This window comes from Anomaloglossus baeobatrachus, chromosome 1, assembly GCF_048569485.1.
Source record: "Anomaloglossus baeobatrachus isolate aAnoBae1 chromosome 1, aAnoBae1.hap1, whole genome shotgun sequence".
In the NCBI taxonomy this organism is placed as follows: domain Eukaryota; kingdom Metazoa; phylum Chordata; class Amphibia; order Anura; family Aromobatidae; genus Anomaloglossus; species Anomaloglossus baeobatrachus.
The window spans coordinates 750126681-750149521 of NC_134353.1; the positions used below are offsets into that span (position 1 = coordinate 750126681).

At 44.9% G+C, this 22841-nt stretch overlaps 1 protein-coding gene across 1 annotated transcript in view; it reads right to left on the minus strand.

Moving 5' to 3' along the window:
• Positions 1–4777: 4777 nt before the first annotated feature.
• Positions 4778–22841, minus strand: part of LOC142251162 (aldehyde dehydrogenase, mitochondrial-like) — a 67876-nt gene continuing 49812 nt past the window's right edge. Inside the window, exons 9-13 of the mRNA XM_075323702.1 lie at positions 21952–22136; positions 17946–18110; positions 17234–17391; positions 8361–8475; positions 4778–5190 (exon numbers count right to left, since the gene is read on the minus strand). Coding sequence (XP_075179817.1) covers positions 5158–5190; positions 8361–8475; positions 17234–17391; positions 17946–18110; positions 21952–22136 — 656 coding nt within the window. The 3' untranslated portion in view covers positions 4778–5157. The remainder of the gene's footprint in view (positions 5191–8360; positions 8476–17233; positions 17392–17945; positions 18111–21951; positions 22137–22841) is intronic.

A 22841-nucleotide genomic window follows, 5' to 3' on the forward strand; every position in this document is an offset into this window, starting at 1 on the left:
CATTGCCCAGGCTTGGCGGCCTTTTGGGGAGGAGTCTTGGAGATCATAAGGTCACAGGGGTTAAAGTCCCCAAGTGCCAGGAAGCGACCCTACTACTGTTTTTCCCAAAATAAGACAGTTTTTTTTTTTGCCCCCCAAAAAAGCAATAGGGCCTATTTTGAAGGAGGCCTTATTCTTTGAGAAACACGGTTGGGGGGGGGGGAGTTTACCCCCCAAAAAAGCAGACCCCCACTTCCAAGGAGACTCCTACTTACCAGGCCCAGAGGTCTGCATGGCTTCCAGGTCCTTCCAGTGATCTCTGGTTAGTGCTGCACGCCATCCTCCCCTGCTTCTGGCCGACACACACACACACACACACACACACACACACACACAAACTCGCACACAGCAGCACACTGACAGTCGCACACAGCAGATCGCAGATCGCACACACATCACATCACATCCAGCGTTAAAGAATTCTTCCAGCCTCAGGGAATAATGTCACGTGTGTCCGCAGGACCTGTAAGCAAGCATTGCGGCAGGTCCTCGCGCTCCACTGTACTGCCTCTCAGGATTCTGCCGGCAAGAAGAAATCGGTGACCCCGGATGTGGTGAGTATGTATGCGATCCGATGTTTGTGTGTGTGCGTGCGCGCACTCTATCTGATGTGTGCGATCACTGCAGGTCCTCCCGCTCGGCGTCTGGGGAGTGTGATTACGGGGTGCCTGCTATCTATAATGAAGTGTCCTGCAGTATCTAACTTTTTTAGCTGCACGGACACTTCATTCTGGAACCGCGACTAGGGCTTATTTTCGGGGGGAGGTCTTATATTTAAGCCTTGCTCCGAAAATGCTGAAAATCTCTGCTAGGGCTTATTTTTGGGGGAGGGCTTCTTTTTGGAAAAACACAATATATATGTTCCATATTCCAGGAAAGGTCTACAAAAAGGTCACTTCTGAGGCACCTCCTCCAAGCCGCCAAGGCGATCATCCCACGCTATTGGAATTCTCCCGACCTCCAGTCATTAGAGGAGTGGTTTGAGGAAATGGCTATCATTCACCTTATGGAACGAGTAATGGCCCAATCTCACTGGAAGGCTGCAGCCACAGCCACAAAATGGTTCCACTGGGAGGCCTTCGTGACAGGGCCAAAGTTCATCGCCATGCATTAAACCCCAGATTGGATCCCTTTTTGAGAGTCTAACATTTTTCCCATCTACAGCGATGTGGCCACTAATGCTGAGTAGTGAACCACCCCTTTAAGTTACTCATTAGATGCAGGCAGTAGCACAGATTAACATTAAATACTGTGGCTACTGTATGGTCTGCAGACTGATGATGGTTGGTAATAGCGCCTAGCATTTTCTTACCATTGTTAAGGACATAATGGGAGTTGCACGTTTACGTGATATAATGGTATATGCCAGGGGCTGACCTGACATTGCACTTTATTGCTGTACTAAGCTTGGTGCTTGTCATGAGACATTTTATAAATTTTAATTTCTGTTGATAATTGACCAAGAGCCAACAATCCACGCAACCTCCACATGCAGCTGCCCCCTCCCTTTTGCAATCAAGCAAACTTCCAAATACTTTTAAGGCCAACATCTGAGAGCTCAATCTTAAGGCCACGTCGCACTAAGCAACATCGCTAGCAACATCACTGCTAAGGAACAACTTTTGTGACGTAGCAGCGATGTTGCTAGCGATGTCGCTAGCGATGTCGCTGTGTGTGACATCCAGCAACAACCTGGCCCCTGCTGTGAGGTCGCTGGTTGTTGCTGAATGTCCTGGGCCATTTTTTAGTTGTTGCTCTCCCGCTGTGAAGCACACATCGCTGTGTGTGACAGCGACAGAGCAACAACTAAATGTGCAAGCAGCAGGAGCCGGCTTCTGCGGACGCTGGTAACCACGGTAAACATCGGGTAACCAAGAAGCCCTTACCGTGGTTACCCGATATTTACCTTCGTTACCAGCGTCCGCCGCTCTCATGCTGCCAATGCCGGCACCCTGCTCTCTGCACACGTAGCCACAGTACACATCGGGTAATTAACCTGATGTGTACTGTGGCTAGGAGTGCAGGGAACAGGGAGCTGCCACTGGCAGTGTGAGAGCGGCGGACGCTGGTAACGAAGGTAAATATCGGGTAACCACGGTAAGGGCTTCTTGGTTACCCGATGTTTACCAGCGTCCGCAGAAGCCGGCTCCTGCTGCCTGCACACGTAGCAGAGTACACATCGGGTAATGAACCCGATGTGTACTGTGGCTAGGTGTGCAGGGAGCCAGCGCTAAGCGGTGTGCGCTGGTAACCAAGGTAAATATCGGGTTGGTTACCCGATATTTACCTTAGTTACCAAGCGCAGCATCGCTTCCACGCGGCGCTGGGGGCTGGTCACTGGTGAGATCTGCCTGTGTGAAAGCTCACCAACAACCCATGTAGTGACGCTCCAGCGATCCCTGCCAAGTCAGGTTGCTGGTGGGATCGCTGTAGCGGCGCTTAGTGTGACATCTCACCAGCGACCTCCCAGCAACTTACCAGCGATCCCTTTCAGGTTGTATCGTTGTTGGGATCGCTGGTAAGTTTAGCGTGACTGGGCCTTTAGGTTGAAGACCAGGAGTGTGGGGGATGGCAAGTTTACAACCGGGTACAGATAAGGACCATGTGGACATTAGACTAAAAAATTCTAATCCCTTTGTTTCATCTTATAGAAGCTATGAACGGCATTGATATAAAATTATATTTTTGAAAGCATAACGAAGTGGGGAAAACAAAACACCTGGGCAAAAGCCATAATCCCAGCAAATGATTATCTGCCATATAGATGATACTAGCCATGCCTCATCTATGAACAGGTAATATGGGACCTTCAAGAGTGGAGATCTCTTGGAAACTAGAATTTCATAACTTTCTAAAGGTCTTAGCACATCCCACAAACAGCCCCCACATTATTAATACTTTTTTACTATATTCATATTCAGTGATGATTCGCGAATCTGCATTGGGCAAGGTGATGATGCTGGAACTTTTGTTTGGTGTTATTCCAATGAAATTTATAAAGATGACGGCCTGAAGAGAACATGTACATTTCCACAGTCATTGATGATATGGGGCTGAATATCAGGTAAAGGTACTGGGGAGATGGCTTTCATTACATCTTCAATAAATGCCTAAATTTACATTGAAATTTTGGACACTTTTCTTATCCCATCAATTGAAAGGATGTTTGGGGATGATGAAATCATTTATCAAGATGATAATGCATCCTGCCATAGAGCAAAAACTGAAAAAAATCCTTGAAAGAAGACAGATAAGGTCAATCTCATGGCCTGCAAATAGTCCGGATCTCAATCCAGTTGAAAATCTTTGGTGCAAGTTGAAGAAAATGGTCCATGACAAGGCTCCAACCTGCAAAGCAGATCTGGCAACAGTAATCAGAGAAAGTTGGAGCCAGATTGATGAAGAGTACTGTTTGTCACTCATTAAGTCCATGCCTCAGAGACTGCAAGCCGTTATAAAAGCCAGAGGTGGTGCAACAAAATACTATTGATGTATTGGACTGTTTGTTGTTTTTTTTCAGGATTCCATAATTTTTACCTCATAATTGAGTGATTCCATAATTTTTCCCCGTTTGGTTTTGAAAAGCAACAGTTACTGGCTAGCACATTATGTTTTCATGATTTTTTTTAGTGTTTCTTAAAGCCAGAAAGTTGCCATTTCAAATGACTTTAGTTTTGTGCCATGTCTGTGATCTGCTTTTTTTAAACAAAAGCAAACAACTGAATGAACATCCTCAGAGCCAGATGAGTCCGTAATTTTTGCCAGGAGTTGTAGATGTCAGCCGAACAATTAACAGTTATCTCACCTGACTGTTCCATATACAGGAGAGTTTGCTCTGCAGAGGAGAGGTGCTGCTGGACATTTCTGGCTGCTCCTTATCTATTAGAGGACAAGAGTATCTGCAGTCTGAAATTGGAAATGCTGGATCCTTATTTCCCCCAACCATCATCAATTAGAGAACCGGTACACAGACAGCGGATTCAGATGAGGTTAGTCTAATTTGTACGGGGGTCTTTACTATCTAATATTATCTAAAGGGTATGAGCACTGGTAGGGTATATGCACAGACATCTGGAAACCTAGCAAATCCTCTTAGGAGGATTTGAACCTCCAGTTGTCTGATGGCTTGTACTGCATTTTTCAAAAATCATGGTCACGTATGAATGCCAGGCTGGCTTTAATAGGAGCAGTCTCATTACAGGCTAAATAAACCCAGCCATCATAGGTCCTGAGCTGTAAATACTGTTGTCACAGACCGACAGCGGCATTTAACAACCGTGGGCAGAGCTCAGCTCCAGTCGAGGCTGTAAGACGGAGATGATTGCTGAATGGGAAACAACATCTAAAGGCAAAAATGCAACCTCAGTCCTTAAGCCCACATCCAAGACAAAAAGGCAAGTTATAATGTACCAATATGTCACATAGGGGTTAAAATGACGTTACATACTCAGAGTTGGCCAGAAAAATTAACCATGCAATCTTGAATATTGTGTAGGTATAATGTATACAGCATTTTATTTATATAGATTGGGTCACACCCTGCTAGGGGTAGGTTATATAAGGCCAGGGAATTGAGCCGGGCAACACACATCACAGCATAATACTGGCTGCCAACAACCATCCATCATCTGCACAGAATGTCACAGAGTCCAACTTTACGCCCAGAGAAACTTTTTTTTTTTTGTTATATAAAATAGGATTAATAGTTCAGAGAAAAAAAACGCCATTTAATAACTGGTAAATGTCAGCTGTACTTTATTATTACGATGTTAGGTCTCAGAAGAGAATCCCACGTCAATTATAAACTTGTACAAAGCCTTAGATACACAAGTGCTGAATATCCTACTATACGATGAATATATGGAGCGGACACCTCCACCAGTGGAATAATGGACAGTATTAGGACTCCTGGATTCTTTTTACAAAACACACACACACATACGTCACAGACAAGGTGAGGGACTTTGTTCCATTTATGTTGAGCAAAGTGACCATGATGGAAATCAGATGGAATTTTTTTATGAAAGAAATGCTTCAGCTTCTTGAAAAATGAATAAGAAAAAAAACGCTCCTGAACTTCACATTTCCAGATTCTGCAAATTATGCAGCTTCAAGATTTTATGAATTCTTTTGAGGAATTTTAATGGTCACCTGTAAATATAAAAATAAAAGTTGTACATTGCATGAAATACCGTAAGAAGTAAAAAGGTACAACTGATGTGTCAGCAGTGATATATTTCAAAATTATATACGTGTAGATATAACTGCCATGGCTATGGAGTGGCACTGCCGATACAGTAGCCCCATTACATTTTTCAGTTACGCAAAAAAAAAAAAAATTCCTAAAAACATACAATTTTATTAAATATACATTAAAAACACAATAGGTGGGTGTAAAAGTGAAAAAAAAACTCCATAAAAGAGGTAATGAGGCAGGCACCAGATGACACGAGGGGTGGGGTTTGATAGGTGACAAAGTTAGGTATATAAGAGATTCAAAAGCTAAGGTGCTCTAAGTTGACCCTAAGGCCATGTGCCCACGGGAGCTTGCTTCTGCGGATTTTGCCGCGGAAAACCTGCGGCTTTATCTGGATTTTCCAGATAAATCTGCAGGTTTTAGCATGTACAGACACTACCCATGTTATCCTATGGGACATGTGGAGTGTGTGTCCACGTTGTGGAATGTGCGACTGCGGAATATGCTGCGGATATCCCGCAGCCGCACATAACTGCATGTCAATTATTCCTGCGGATTTACCTGTGGATGGTCCCATACTTACGTGCCTTGATAGCAGACACCCGATCACTTTCCCTCGGTGCACAGGAGGCTGGAGCGCGGTGGATCCATGAGCAGGAAGGAGGAAGTGGGCGGGGCCTGCACGAGCTCCGGTCATGTGACAGCCAGAGCTAGTTCAGGCCCGCCCACCTTCTCCTGCACAGTGTAGAGACGCTGAGACGCCAGAGAGAAGTGATGCATGATGGAGGTAAGTATGAACTCCCCCGATCACTCAGCACTTGTTTTGCATTGAGGATGCAGTGCTGAAGTCATGGTACTGTATCCTTAATGCAGAATGCCCGCACTATATCCACAGGACATTCCGCAAATAAACCGCAGCATTGAAACAGACAAAGTTGTGCTGCGGTTTTCTGGGAGCGCCTGCGGATATAACTGCAGGACAGTTTTCCCCGTGGGCTCATAGCCTAAGAGCTGACCCTACCTTGCCGCGTTCTTCGGAACCCTAAAAATCGCATATGGCTGCCCTGCTCAACATAGACTCACCCTCAGATAAGGTCTGCTGGTACCAAATTATCCACAACCACTAGTTTGACAACTTCAGTATCCACATCATCTTGGGACATTTACACCCAACTCAGGCCTCCTGATGACCCTGAAGCACAGGAGAAACGCGTTGTGACAGTCTTCTTGGATAACAACCTCTTCAACGAAAGTCTGATATACCTTTTTCTGCCCCCTTATTTTTCTTCATGTTTGACCTGCCGTTTGTTTTTGTTTTTTTTTTAACCCTAGACTAGGGACTCCATTCATCATCCTTTTGCTGGGTGCTGTGGTAAGCACCAGTAGTCCTAGCCATTTAAATGGACCTTCCATATTGAGCCATTATGATTCAGTATGGTATGTGCTAGTAGATACATGTGACTATTATTGCTAATAGTTTCGTTATTTCACCATTTGCGGTCAAACTACTGGTTGTGGATAATTTGGTACCAGCAGACCTTATCTTAGGGATTCGTACAGGGTCTCTGAGGGTGAGTCTACGTTGAGCAGGGGAGCCATATGCGATTTTTAGGGTGTCTACCTCAAGGTGTCTATCGGCAAGGTAGGGTCAAGCTCTTAGGGTCACCTTAGCTTTTGAATATCTTATATACCTAACTTTGTCGCCTATCAACCCCCCCTCTTGTCATTTGGTGCCTGCCTGGTTACCTTTTCTATGGAGTTTTTTTTTCACTTATACACCAACCTATTGTGTTTTTAACCCCTTAATGACCGCGGGACGTAAAATTACGTCCTAGCGGTCATAATGTTACTGCCCGCGGTCTGCTGGCGGCAGCATGCCGCGATCGGCACACATCTCAGCTGATTTTCACAGTTGAGATGTGTGCCTGCTAGGCACGAGCAGAATCGTTATCTGCTCGTGCAGTTTAACCCTTTAAATGGCGCTGTCAATATGTGACAGCGCTATTAGAAGCGCGTTCGCGGTAAAATTTTACTTACCGCCCGATACCGGAAGTCACGTGACGCAATCACGTGACTTCCGTTAGTTGTCATGGTAGCACTGAGTCATGTGATGACTCCTGTACTACACATTAATTGCTTTCACTTTCGCTGTGCCAGCGGCACAGCAACAGAGAGCGTATCTGCTGTTTACAGCTGTATAGCTGTGATCAGCAGATCGTGCAGAGCGATCGGATTGCTGATCGCAATAGCCCCCTAGGGGGACTAGTAAAATAAAATTAAAAAAAAAAACAAAAAACCTAAAAGTTCAAATCACCCCCCATTTACCCCATTGAAAATTAAAGGGTTAAAAAAATAAAAAATACACACATTTGGTATCGCCGCGTTCAGAAACGCCTGATCAAAATATAAAATCAATTAATCTGATCAGTATACGGCGTAGCGGCAAAAAAAAATCCCAAACGTAAAGACGATGTTTTTTTGTCGCCACAACTTTTGCACAAAATGCTTTAAGAGGCGATCAAAACGTAGCATCTGCGCAAAAATGGTACCGTTAAAAACGTCAGCTCGAGATGCAAAAAATAAACGTCACTGAGCCATAGATCCCGAAAAGTGAGAACGCTACGGGTCACGGAATATGGCGTAAAACGTGCGCCACTTTTTTCGGTCAAACCTCTGATTTTTTTTAACCCCTTATATAAAAGTAAGTCTATACATGTTTGGTGTCTACGAACTCGCACTGACCTGAGGCATCACACTCACACATCAGTTTTTCCATATAGTGAACACAGTGAATAAAATATCTCAAAAACAATAGTGCTATCACACTTTTTTTTGCAGTTTTTCTGCATTTGGAATTTTTTTGCCATTTTCCAGTACACTATATGGTAAAACGTATGGTTTCATTTAAAAGTACAGCTCGCTCCGCAAAAAAGTGAGCCCTCACATGACCATATTGACTGAAAAATAAAAAAGTTACGTCTCTCAGAAAAAGAATGGTGAAAAAACAAACAAACCGGAAAGCGAAAAATCGGCCGGTCGTGAAGGGGTTAATGTATATTTAAATAAAATTGTATGTTTTAGGAATTTCTTTTGCTTGTTAACTCTTTTATTGTTAGCCACTTACATTTTTCACTTCTGTGTACGCCTCCAAGCCATACTCCCCAAGCTCTCTTCCTGTGCCCGAAGCTTTATAACCTCCAAATGGTGCTTGAGCTCCAAAGACATCATAGCAGTTGACCCTGAAAACATAACGAAGAGCACCCATTAAACAGTTTAATACAAGTAGGAACAAAAATGCTGAAGCTGTAAATTAACATAGCTATAACCAACTTTGCAACAATAGATTTTGTTAAGAAAAAGGGGAAGACAAGAAGAGAAAAATAAAAAGTTTTCATTGATTATTGCTTTAGCGACCATTTATGGTTTTCATTTTTTTTTTTTTTTACTTATGGTCAGGCTATTTAAATGGATTTATTCATATTCACAGTGTTTGTCACAAAGAAGGGAATTTTGTTTACTTACCGTAAATTCCTTTTCTTCTAGCTCACATTGGGAGACCCAGACAATTGGGTGTATAGCTTCTGCCTCCGGAGGCCACACAAAGTATTACACTTTAAAAAGTGTAACCCCTCCCCTCTGCCTATACACCCACCCGTGCATCACGGGCCCATCAGTTTTGGTGCCAAAGCAGGAAGGAGGAAACTTATAAATTGGTCTAAGGAAAATTCAATCCGAAGGATGTTCGGAGAACTGAAACCATGAACCAAAAGAACAATTCAACATGAACAACATGTGTACACAAAAGAACAACAGCCCGAAGGGAACAGGGGCGGGTGCTGGGTCTCCCAATAGGAGCTAGAAGAAAAGGAATTTACGGTAAGTAAAAAAAATTCCCTTCTTTGTCGCTCCATTGGGAGACCCAGACAATTGGGATGTCCAAAAGCAATCCCTGGGTGGGTAAAAGAATACCTCGATAAAAAGAGCCGAAAAACGGCCCCCTCTTACAGGTGGGCAACAGCCGCCTGAAGGACTCGCCTACCTAGGCTGGCATCTGCCGAAGCATAGGCATGCACCTGATAGTGTTTCGTGAAAGTGTGCAGACTCGACCAGGTAGCCGCCTGACACACCTGCTGAGCCGTAGCCTGGTGCCGCAATGCCCAGGACGCACCTACGGCTCTGGTAGAATGGGCTTTCAGCCCTGAAGGAATCGGAAGCCCAGACGAACGGTAGGCTTCAAGAATCGGTTCCTTGATCCACCGAGCCAAGGTTGACTTGGAAGCCTGCGACCCCTTACCCTGGCCAGCGACAAGGACAAAGAGCGCATCAGAACGGCGCAGGTGCGCCGTGCGAGAAATGTAGAGCCTGAGTGCTCTCACGAGATCTAACAAGTGCAAATCCTTTTCACATTGGTGAACTGGATGAGGGCAAAAAGAAGGTAAGGAGATATCCTGATTGAGATGAAAAGGGGATACCACCTTAGGGAGAAATTCCGGGACCGGACGCAGAACCACCTTATCCTGGTGAAATACCAGGAAGGGGGCTTTGCATGACAGCGCTGCTAGCTCAGACACTCTCCGAAGTGATGTGACTGCCACTAGGAAGGCCACCTTCTGCGAAAGGCGTGATAGAGAGACATCCCGCATCGGCTCGAAAGGTGGTTTCTGAAGAGCCGTTAGCACCCTGTTAAGATCCCAGGGTTCTAGCGGACGCTTGTAAGGTGGGACTATGTGGCAAACCCCCTGCAGGAACGTGCGGACCTGCGGAAGCCTGGCTAGACGCTTTTGAAAAAACACGGAAAGCGCCGATACTTGTCCCTTGAGAGAGCCGAGAGACAAACCCTTGTCCATTCCGGATTGAAGGAAAGAAAGAAAAGTGGGCAAGGCAAACGGCCAGGGAGTAAAACCCTGATCAGAGCACCAGGATAAGAAGATCCTCCAAGTCCTGTGGTAGATCTTGGCGGACGTTGGTTTCCTGGCCTGTCTCATAGTGTCAATGACATCTTGAGATAACCCTGAGGACGCTAGGAGCCAGGACTCAATGGCCACACAGTCAGGTTGAGGGCCGCAGAATTCAGATGGAAAAATGGCCCTTGAGACAGCAAGTCTGGTCGGTCTGGGAGTGCCCACGGTTGACCAACCGTGAGGTGCCACAGATCCGGGTACCATGATCTCCTCGGCCAGTCTGGAGCGATGAGGATGGCGCGGCGGCAGTCGGACCTGATCTTGCGTAACACTCTGGGCAGCAGTGCCAGAGGAGGAAATACATAAGGCAGTCGAAACTGCGACCAATCCTGAACTAATGCGTCTGCCGCCAGAGCTCTGTGATCTTGAGACCGTGCCATGAATGCCGGGACTTTGTTGTTGTGCCGAGACGCCATTAGGTCGACGTCCGGCGTTCCCCAGCGGCAACAGATCTCTTGAAACACGTCCGGGTGAAGAGACCATTCCCCTGCGTCCATGCCCTGGCAACTGAGAAAGTCTGCTTCCCAGTTTTCTACGCCCGGGATGTGAACTGCGGAGATGGTGGAGGCTGTGGCTTCCGCCCACAGCAGAATCCGCCGAACTTCTTGGAAGGCTTGACGACTGCGTGTGCCGCCCTGGTGGTTGATGTACGCAACCGCCGTGGCGTTGTCCGACTGTATTCGGATCTGCCTGCCCTCCAGCCACCGCTGGAACGCCTTTAGGGCTAGATACACTGCCCTTATCTCCAGAACATTGATCTGAAGGGAGGACTCTGTCGGAGCCCAGGTTCCCTGAGCCCTGTGGTGGAGGAAGACCGCTCCCCACCCTGACAGACTCGCGTCCGTCGTGACCACAGCGCAGGATGGGGGCAGGAAGGATTTTCCCTTCGACAAAGAAGTGGGAAGAAGCCACCACTGAAGAGAGGTTTTGGCTGCCCGTGAAAGGGAGACGTTCCTGTCTAGGGACGTCGACCTCCTGTCCCATTTGCGGAGAATGTTCCATTGAAGTGGACGCAGATGAAACTGCGCAAAGGGAACTGCCTCCATTGCTGCCACCATCTTCCCTAGGAAGTGCATGAGGCGCCTCAAGGGGTGTGACTGGGCTCGAAGGAGAGAGTGCACCCCTGTCTGTAGTGAACGCTGTTTGTCCAGCGGTAACTTCACTATCGCTGAGAGAGTATGAAACTCCATCCCGAGGTAGGTCAGCGATTGGGTCGGTGTCAATTTTGACTTTGGGAAATTGATGATCCACCCGAACCTCTGGAGAGTCTCCAGAGCAATGGTCAGGCTGTGTTGGCATGCCACCCGGGAGGGTGCCTTGACTAGAAGATCGTCTAAGTAAGGGATCACCGAGTGGCCCTGAGAGTGTAGGACCGCCACCACTGCTGCCATGACCTTGGTGAAGACCCGTGGGGCTGTCGCCAGGCCGAAAGGCAGTGCTACGAACTGAAGGTGTTCGTCTTTGATGGCGAAACGCAGGAAGCGTTGATGCTCTGGTGCAATCGGCACATGGAGATAAGCATCCCTGATGTCGATTGATGCTAGGAAGTCTCCTTGGGACATCGAGGCGATGACAGAGCGGAGAGATTCCATCCGGAACCGTCTGGTTCTCACGTGTCTGTTGAGCAGTTTGAGGTCCAGAACGGGACGGAATGATCCGTCCTTTTTTGGCACCACGAACAAGTTGGAGTAAAAACCGCGACCACATTCTTGAAGGGGAACGGGGATCACCACTCCTTCTGCCTTCAGAGTGTTCACCGCCTGAAAAAGTGCATCGGCTCGCTCGGGGGGCGGAGATGTTCTGAAGAAACGAGTCGGAGGACGAGACCTGAGCTCTATCCTGTAACCGTGAGACAGAATGTCTCTCACCCATCGGTCTTGGACACGTGGCCACCAGGCGTCGCAAAAGCGGGAGAGCCTGCCACCGACCGAGGATGCGGTTTGGGGAGGCCGAAAGTCATGAGGAGGCCGCCTTGGGGGCGGCTCCTCCGGCGGTCTTTTTAGGACGTGACTTAGACCGCCATGCAGAAGAGTTCCTCTGGCCCTTCTCTGACCTGTTGGACGTGGAGGAATGGGACCTGGCTGAGGGCCGAAAGGACCGAAACCTGGGTTGTATCTTTCGCTGCTGAGGTCTGTTTGGTTTGGACTGGGGTAAGGACGAGTCCTTTCCCTTGGATTGTTTAATAATTTCGTCCAATTGCTCGCCAAACAAACGGTCGCCAGAAAATGGCAAACCGGTTAAGAACTTCTTGGAAGTAGAGTCTGCCTTCCATTCGCGTAGCCACATGGCCCTGCGGACTGCCACCGAATTGGCGGATGCTACCGCTGTACGGCTCGCAGAGTCCAGGACGGCGTTCATGGCGTAGGACGAAAAAGCCGACGCCTGAGAAGTCAAAGACACAACCTGCGGAGTAGAGGTACGTGTGACCGCATTAATCTCAGACAGACAAGCTGAGATAGCTTGGAGAGCCCACACGGCTGCGAATGCCGGAGCAAAAGACGCGCCTATGGCTTCATAGATGGATTTCATCAGGAGCTCTATTTTCCTGTCAGTGGCATCCTTGAGCGATGAGCCATCTGCCACTGATACTACGGATCTAGCCGCCAGTCTAGAGACTGGAGGATCCACCTTGGGACACTGAGCCCAACCCTTAACTACGTCAGGGGGGAATGGGTAACGTGTGTCATTAAGGCGCTTAGTAAAGCGCTTGTCCGGAAATGCTCGGTGCTTCTGGACAGCATCTCTAAAGTTAGAGTGATCGAAAAACGCACTCCGTGTACGTTTGGGAAACCTAAACTGGTGTTTCTCCTGCTGTGAAGCCGACTCCTCTATAGGTGGAGTTGGAGGAGAAAGTTCTAGCACCTGGTTGATGGACGCTATAAGGTCATTTACTATGGCGTCCCCTTCAGGTGTATCAAGATTGAGAGCAACGTCAGGGTCAGAGCCCTGAGCTGCGACCTCCGCTTCATCCTCCAGAGAGTCCTCATGCTGAGACCCTGAGCAGCGTGATGAAGTCGAGGAAGGTTCCCAGCGAGCCCGCTTAGCCGGTCTGGGACTGCGGTCCGTGTCGGAGTCCTCCCCGTGGGACCTAGGTGTCACCCCAGGAGCACTTTGCTGCGCCGACCGAGGGGGGCCTGGGGGAGATGAACTGCCCTGGGCCTGTGATACCGGTCTGGACTGCAAGGCTTCTAGTATCTTAGCAGACCATCTGTCCATAGACTGAGCCATGGATTGTGAAAGTGACTCAGAGAGTTTTTCAGCCAAAACTGCAAACTCTGTCCCTGCCTCCTGGACAGTGGAAGCCGGTGGTTCTACCTGAGCCGAGGGTCCCACCAGTGCCTGAGGCTCCGGCTGAGTGAGTGCCACAGGGGCCGAGCATTGCACACAATGAGGGTAGGTGGAACCTGCAGGTAACATAGCCGCACAAGAGGTACAGGTTGCAAAATAAGCCTGTGCCTTGGCACCCTTGCTCTTTGCGGACGACATGCTGTTGTCTCCTCTTAGAGTAATCAGTGAGGGTATATAGCCAAAGGCAAATAATGCGGCCGAACAGAGAAAATGTATACAATATATACATACACATATACACATATATACATATATATATATATACATATACACACATACATATACACATACATATACACTTCGGCACCCAAGGGGGCCAGCACCAGTAACCGGTGCGGCTTACCGACCGCCCAAAGCGGTTGTGTGACCACCAGATTCCCTGCCTGGGCCTCCCAGAGCTGTAGAGCTCGTTCTGAATTCCTCCACCGGCAGAAGTGATTATAACAATGGCTGCCAGCGTTCTCAGAGGAGGAGGGAGCCGTGGGCGTGACTAATAAAGTGCGGAAATCTGGTGCCCCTCAGTGCTCAGTGAGGGGGAGGAGGATACCCAAGTATGCTCCAGCCCTCACTGCCGACGTCCAGTCGAGCGTCCCGCCCTTACCCCTGACTGGCAGGCCCGGGGGCGGGAGTTATGGTACTAGGCCGCAGAAGCCGGGGACTAAATTTAATAACGCGGCCGTCAAACAGGCGCGGTCGGCGCGGTAGTCCCGGCGTCACAAAAAACACAGCAGCCGCTGCAGCGTCTGTTACACAGGCGCTCCATGCGCCGTCCCCAAGGGGACACAGAGTACCTCTTAGAAGCAGGGCCTGTCCCTGATGATACCCAGTCTCCTGTCCGTCAGATTCCCCCAGGGGCTGCGGAGGGAGCCCGGTCCCAGTGCATGGTGACCGGTTAGGATCCCACTTCTCCCAGAGCCTCTAAGGGATGGGGAAGGATAACGGCATGTGGCTCCAGCCTTTGTACCCGCAATGGGTACCTCAACCTTAACAGCACCGCCGACATTAGTGGGGTGAGAAGGGAGCATGCTGGGGGCCCTGTGGGGGGCCCTCTTTTCTTCCATCCGATAAAATCAGCAGCTACTGCTGACTAAATGTGGAGCTTGCGTGAATGTGTGCCTCCTTCAACACAAAGCATAAAACTGGTGGGCCCGTGATGCACGGGTGGGTGTATAGGCAGAGGGGAGGGGTTACACTTTTTAAAGTGTAATACTTTGTGTGGCCTCCGGAGGCAGAAGCTATACACCCAATTGTCTGGGTCTCCCAATGGAGCGACAAAGAAATATAAAAATACATATTTCCACTTTTCTTTTTCACAATTTCTCTGACTGTTAAGACAATTCTATGAAGTCATATTATGGCTGTGGGCATGAGCCTACCCTGAAAAGATTAGGAAAGTATTGTACATATACGTATACGTATACATACATACATACATACATACATACATACACACATACACACATACATACACACATACATACATACATACACATACATACATACAAAAAAAAAAAAAGTTACAAAAAGGTCAATGGAATCTAGGAACAGCTCCATAACACTAGAATGTTCTACTCTTCAACCTTGTCATCTAGAAGACTAAAATTTGAGAAAGCAAAAGGAATAGAATGTGAATACAACATTTTTCATTAAAGGAAACTTGTCAGGTGCAAAAAACCACGAGCAGTTCTGGGTGCATATTAGTTGTTACTGCCTAACTGTCCTAGCATCTAGTAGCATAGATAAAGAGATCTTTAGAAAAAGAATTTCTAAAGATCCTTGTTGATATGCTAATGTGCACAGGGACTAGTCGCAAGGGCGTTTTTTTCCCCAACTAGTTCGCCCTCTTAGAATGTTAGCATCCCCACAGGGTACACCCTGGGACAGTTAAGCAATTTGTTATTTTCCCTCCTTGGCGTCATGTGACTAGTTAATGTTACAAGATCTCAGGTGTGAATGGGGAGCAGTTGTGGTATATTAGGTGTTAGCGCTCAAACTCTCTCTCATGCCAGTCACTAAGTTCACCACAGCACCTCATGGCAAAGAATTCTCTGAGGATCTGAAAAAAAATAATTATTTCTCTACATAAAGATGGCTTGGGCTATAAGATTGCCACCACCCTGAAACGGAGCTGCAGCATGGTGACCAAGACCATACATCGGTTTAACAAGGAAAATTCAATTCAGAACAGGCCTCGCCATGGTCGACCAAAGCAGTTGAGTGCACGTGCTTAGCGTAATATCCACAAGTTGTCTTTTCAAAATAGAGATATGTGTGCTCCCAGCATTGCTGCAGAGGTTAAAGGGGTTGTGGGGTCAGTTGGTCAGTGCTCAGACCATATGCCACACATTGCATCAAATTGGTCTCCATGGCTGTCGTCTCAGAAGGAAGCCTTTTCTGAAGATGGTGCACAAAAAAAAGATTTCTGTAACTATTTCCGGTGGTCTGATGAGACCAAGATAAACTTATTTAGTTCAGATGGTGTCATGCTTGTGTGGCGGCAACCAGGTGAGGAGTACAAACACAAGTGTGTCTTGCCTACAGTCAAGCATGATTGTGGGAGTGTCAGTTTTGGGCTGCATGAGTGCTACCAGCTGTGAAAAGTAACAGATGCATTGAGGGAACCATGAATGCCAACATGTATTGTGACATATTGAAACAGAGCAAGATCCCCTGCCTTTGAAAACTGGGCTACAAGGCAGTATTCCAACACGATTATGACCCAAAACACGCAAGACGACCATGGCCTTGCTAAAGAAACTGTGGGTACCGGTGCTGGACAGGCCAAGCATGTCTCCGGACCTAAACCCTATTCCTCATCTATGGGGCATCCTCAAACGGAAGGTGGAGGAGCAAAAGGTCTCACATGCACCAGTCCCGTGATGTCAGGATGGAAGAGAATTCTAGTAGCATCCATGAAACCCTTAGTGAATTTTATGACAGACTTAAGGCAGTGCTTGAAAAGTATGGCGGCCACAGAAAAAAAAATATGACACTTTGGCAGATTTCATACTGGGGTGTACGCATGTTTATTGTGAGCGGTTTTGGCACTAATGTTTGTGTGTTGAGTTATTTAGAGGGCACACCAAATTTACACTGTTCTACAAGCTGTACACTGATATAATGTAAAGTAGTCAAAGTGTCATATCTTCAGTGTTGTCCAGTGAAAAGATATAATAAAATATCAACAATAATGTGAGGGGTGTATTCACTTTTTATATATTATTAGATACAAACCAGTATAATATACTTCTAAAAACTATAATTAATATTGCATTGTATCAAGCCCTGGTATATGCCTGTGCATAGAATTGCCCAGACATAAGTGCAAAAATGTACTTCTAAAGTTTTCACAAATTTTGTTTTCAATATTTAAATAAAAAAGGAAAAAAAAAAAAACAAAAAAAACCCTTTACTCTCAATTTATTCCTTTTTTACATTTTTTACCAAAATATACCCACCTATGTGAATGAAACTAACTAGTGGGGTTTCATATCGCGAAAGTACATCCAGAAAAGGACAATTGATATGTGCAGTTGGCCATGCATCCAAAACTATCAGATTTCAGAGATGGATTGGACGGCATTACCAACTATGCAACGTGACAGGAGGAGAGGTGGTCCGGATAGTTTGCACTGAAAATAGGGGCATAAATCGTGTCTATAGGTCTATTTTTGCAAAGAACACTTACCAAACTGTTCCTGCCCGCAGTGCTTGAGAAACATAGTTGGCTTTATCAATATCTTTTGTGAACACAGCTGCTGCCAAACCGTACATTGAGCTGTTTGCCCTCTCAATGACATCCTCAATGGTTTTAAATTTTAAAATTTGCATGACTGGTCCAAAAATCTATATATTAAAAAAAAAAAAAAAAAAAAAAGGAAAATGAAGTTACACATGCCCATTTTACCACCATATTGTATTATCAAACAGTTTTAAATGAACGGCTTAATTCTATGGATTATTTCAGCTTAGACTTACAAAGGTGTACAATTTTACAAATATATGCTTCCTCATAGGTTTTGGGCGCAAGGCTGTATAACTGTATAACTACTTTTTATATTTAGTGCCAAGGAAAGGATTGGGTTCCAATCCTGAGATAAGAAAAGCCTTTCTCAAGCTTTCTGATCTGACAGGACAAAAGCGGATCCAGACTTTAGGCTTTAAATAAATGGCTCCTGCTGTTAAACTGCCATGTGCAAAGAGCCTTAATTATATTTAATGCATTTAAAAAGGTTAACTGGAGGGGAAAAATGGTCATTAGTTCAGGAGAATTCCTATTCTGTGCAATGTTATTTTTTTTAAATAAAAATTAAACTAGGATACGCATTGTTCTAAAAAAAAAAAAAAAAACCCCAACATTTTATTAAACAAAAATAAATAAAAAAAATATATTTTTTTACCTCCTCTCTAGCAATGGTCATATTATCAGACACCTCTCCAAAAATTGTGGGTTGAATAAAATAGCCGCGGTCTGCAGCAGGGTTCCCACCACACAGCAACTTCGCACCTTCTTGTTTTCCAGATTTGATGTAGCCCAAAATCTTCTTGAACTGCTCCTCATCCACCTGAAAGATCAAGTTGTCTTTTTATTGGCAATTACATTTAGATTCAGAATGATCTCTGAGAATGTAAAAACAAAAACACAAAATCATGTGACATGCCCATTTGTTTTCTGGTAGTTTTGATACTTGTGCACATGCACGTATTATAGTATAAAATCCAACAAAACCCCCCCACAAAATTCTATTATATACATTAATACATATCAAAATCTATTTACAAAACTGCGAGGGGTGTACACACTTTTGTGAGATGTATATCTAGATAGATAAATGTTGAACATGTCCTTCTCTCCAAAGCCGGGATTGAACCGTTTGATTGGCCAAAGGGCCTATTTTTATTTTTTAAAAAAAAAAAAAAAAGGTTAGCCACTGCAGAAGTAACTGGGGCCTCATTTATGAGCATTGCCTCACAGTAAGATTGTTCTGGTTGCCTATAGCAACCAGAGTACCTCAGCAGCTTCAATGCTGAAAGCTGAAAAGTGAAAGCTGAGCTCTGATTGGTTGCTATGGACATCTAGACCCTTATCAAGCGTATCCAATAATCTATCTATAATAATAATAGAATGCTGAACACGTCCTGTCCGAAGGCGGGAAGACTGACGCGTGTGCAGTGCTAAGTTCACATTGTAAATTAATTCTTAAATAAAACGGCACCAAAGTCCGTGTATGCGCATACTGCGAAGTCTGGCGCCATTTCATTGAAGACACTGTCTCTGCAGATATCACCAGTTTGTTACAGATGATATTCACAGAGATCGTGTCTTCAAGAAAAAGGCGCAGGAGATCACAGTATGTGCACACGCCAAATGCGGTACAATTTGATTGAATGATTCAACTACATGGACAAAGCATTGCGCACGTGCTGGCCATAGGGATAATGGCGGCAACAGAGGCGCAAAATTTAAATAAAGGGGACAAATAGATAAAGAAGAAACACGCGCTAAGTTCACCTTGCAGTTGAATTCTTCAATAAAATGACTCTGGCGCTATTTTATTTAAGACACTGTCTCTGCGAATATCACCAGTCACCAGTTTGTTTCAGTTGATATTCTCAGTGTCTTCAATAAAATAGTGTCGGAGGTCATGGTATGTGCACCTGCTGACTTTGGTGCCATTTTATTAAACTATTCAACTACAAATATAAACATACCACTGTACATACGCCAGCCATAGGGTTAATGGTGGCGGTCGTGACTCAAAATTTAAATAAATAAAGGGGAGGAAAGCAGCCAGGGAAGGAATATATAAAGAAGGCCCAACCCATAAAGTCCCGTAACAACAAGGCAACTTCAAGACCACTGAGTTTACACCCAAAATTTTTATTTTACAGAGAAGTTTTTGCACATTAAATACATTTCGTCTTTAGCTAACGCTTCAAAAAAATTTAAAAATGTGCCAATAAAAAAGCCCGACAACCGGGGGTAGAACGGGTGAAATAGCTAAAATATTACATATTTTATAGTTTATATCCGTTCATGGCTCAATACTGAAGATATAACATTTTGATACAATGTAAAGTAGTCACTGTACATATTGTAGAACAGTGCAAATGTGGTGTGCACTATAAATAACTCACAGACATTGTCTAAACCCCTGGCAACAAAAGAAAGTAAACCCCTGAAAATAGCTCAATTGTGCCCAGATTGACAATTTTTTGTGTGGTCATTATTATTTTCAAGCACTGCTTTAACTCTCTGGGAAGTGAGTTCACTAGAGTTTCACAGGAGCCTCTGGATCCTCTTTCATTCCTTGATCATGACATCACGAAGCTGGTGGATGTTAGAGACCTTGCGCTCATTCCACTTCCATTTGAGGATGCCCAACAGGTGCTCGATATGGTGTAGGACTGGAGATATGCTTGGCCAGTTCAGCACCTTTACCCACAGTTTCTTTAGCAAGGTCTCATCAGACCACAAGACATGGTTCAAGTAATCCATGCTATAGTTTGCTAAAGAGCAGCAGACATTTGCAGGTTTTCTTTTGCATCATCTTTAGAAGATGCTTCCTTCAGGAACAACAGTCATGCAGATCAATATGATGAAGTGTGCGCTGTAGGGTCTGAGCGCTGACAGGCTGACCCCCCCACCCCTTTAAACGCTGCAAAAATGCTAGCAGCACTCATACATCTATTTTAAAAAGACACAACCTCTGGACTTCTTTGCTTGGTCGACAATGCTGAGACCTGTTCTGAGTGGAACCTGTCTTGTTAAACCGCTGTATGGTCTTGGCCACCATGCTGCAGCTCAGTTTCAGGTTTGCAATTTTCTTACAGCCTAGGCCATCTTCATGTAGAGCAGTGTTTCTCAACTCCAGTCCTCAAGACCCACCAACAGATCATGTTTTCAGGTTTTCCTCAATCAGGTTTTCAGGATTTCCTTAATGTTGCACAGGTGATGGAATTATTCCCTTTCTAACATTGAGGAAAACCTGAAAACATGATCTGTTGGTGGGTCTTGAAGACTGGAGTTGAGAAACACTGATGTAGCGCATCAATTCTTTCAGATCTTCAGAGAATTATTTGCCATAAGGTGCCATGCTGAACTTCCAGTGACCAGTATGAGAGTGTGTGTGTGAGCGATAATACCAAATTTAAAACCTGCTCCCCATTCACACCTGAGACCTTGTAAGGCTAATGAGTTACATGACATTGGGGGAAGTAAAATGGCTAATTGGACACAATTTGACCATGTTCACTTAGGTGTATACTCCGTTTTGTTGCCAGCGGTTTTGACATTAAACAACTGGACACACAGCCATTAGAGGGCACACCACATTTACGAGTACACTTATGAAAGTTGTATACTGATTTCTTTACATTGTATAATAGCGTCATATCTTCAATGTTGTTCCGTGAAGAGATATAGTAAAATATTTACATAAATGAAGGGTGTACTCACTTTTGTGAGATACTGTGCATGCATACACATTGAAAGGCATGCATATGCTCATGCTTCCAACTGCCTCCACCAGGTTTTACAGAGGATGTGGTACGCTTTGGATTATGAGCCGTTTCGAGCCCTATCCAGACTTCTTACCATCATTCTGGTACAGGCTAATCAGTTTCATCTTTCCAAAATACTTTTCCAGGACTGGGCGGGCTTCTTTAGATGCTTTTTGACAAAGTCTAATCTGGCCTTTCATAAGGCTGATTAATGGTTTGCACCTTGTGATGAACCCTCTAATACTCAAGAAGTCTTCTCTTTATGGTAGACTTAAATGAGGTGTAAACTAACTTTTTTTGATCCAAAGGCCGCATTGCCATACTGAATCAACCCAAAGGGCGTCAACATTTTTTACCTTAGACCCCTGAGGACACCAGTGTGGTAAAACATGTTGGGGAGGCAAATCATTCTATTTTAAGAAGACGAGTCTAGTGTTAGTTTCATGGACAGGCTGCCCCTTACAGTCATTTAGTGCTGACAATTGGCCGATGTTCAGCTATATGCAAACTATATAACTAATCAACGCTGTCTGTCCACTTCATCTAAGGAATATGATCAGTTTATACTGTTATATTATTATTTGAAATTATTAAAAGTTTTATTTTATTGAGAGTATTTAGTTTAGGGGTTTAGTTGCCTTTTGGCAAACTATATCTAATTACCATCTCTACGCTGACTTTTTGAATATTAATTTAAACAATTTCGGGCCCTAAAACAGACTATTGTGTCACATATTTGCTCCGCGCCCATGCAATACAAATTGTGACAGTCTACAAACAAAGCTATCCAATTCCGCTACATTTTTCAATATAAATTTAAATTTGTTGGGCATGTATACGTTTTGTTATTGGTGACCAGATTCTACTCCATAAAAACTTCACCCTTTTTTTGCAGACCATTACCTGGGGTCCTTGTTCAGTTTTGAAGTCAAATGGGTTCCCGACAATTCTGTTCTTTGCACGTTGGACACTTCTCTCCACAAATTCATTGTAGATATCCTCCTGTACATATGTGCGAGAGCCGGCACTGCAGCACTGTCCCTGGTTAAAGAACAGGGCAAAATGGGACTGTTCTACGGCCCAATCCACTGTGCAGAGAAAAAAAAAAAATTAAGATTGACGAGTGTAAATCACTCTATGGCTCAGACACTAAACAGGCAGGTATTTTTAGCAGATGAATACTATTTGATTTATGTAATTAATGATCATCTGCATGCATTACTAAAAAGTTATACACTAGATGGGCAGAGATTGCGTTTACATTTACAAAAAAAAAATAATTATACAAACATTTTGAAACAGATTTTCTCAAAGTGCATCAGCCTTCAACAATTCAAAACTTGAAATATATAGTTACAGAATGTGATCTTTCTTCTTAACATCAATTGCAATTTCCCCTCAAAATCACCTATAAAGGGGGTTGTCTGTTTGTGGAGAACATCTAAAATTTACAAAATAAAATTAAAGAAAAAAAAAAAAACACCCAAAAGATCAGCACCCACCCAGATCAGCATTGTTCCTCTAGTGACCGCAACGTGTCATCGAATGGTCAAGTGACATTGTCACATGACCGTGCAGCTAATCAGTGAACAATAACTGCATGCTGTAATATTCCGCCAGAGAGGACGTCAACTCTAACAGAATACTGAAGGCTGCAGTCAATAAGCGGCTGCTAATAGTTATGTCAGCCTCTGCGTGACCTCATTGGGGCAATCTGTGCAGTTGCACAGTGGCCCAAAAGATAAGGGGACCCACTTCTACCCTTTATAAGAGGTGAGATTGTGTATTATGAT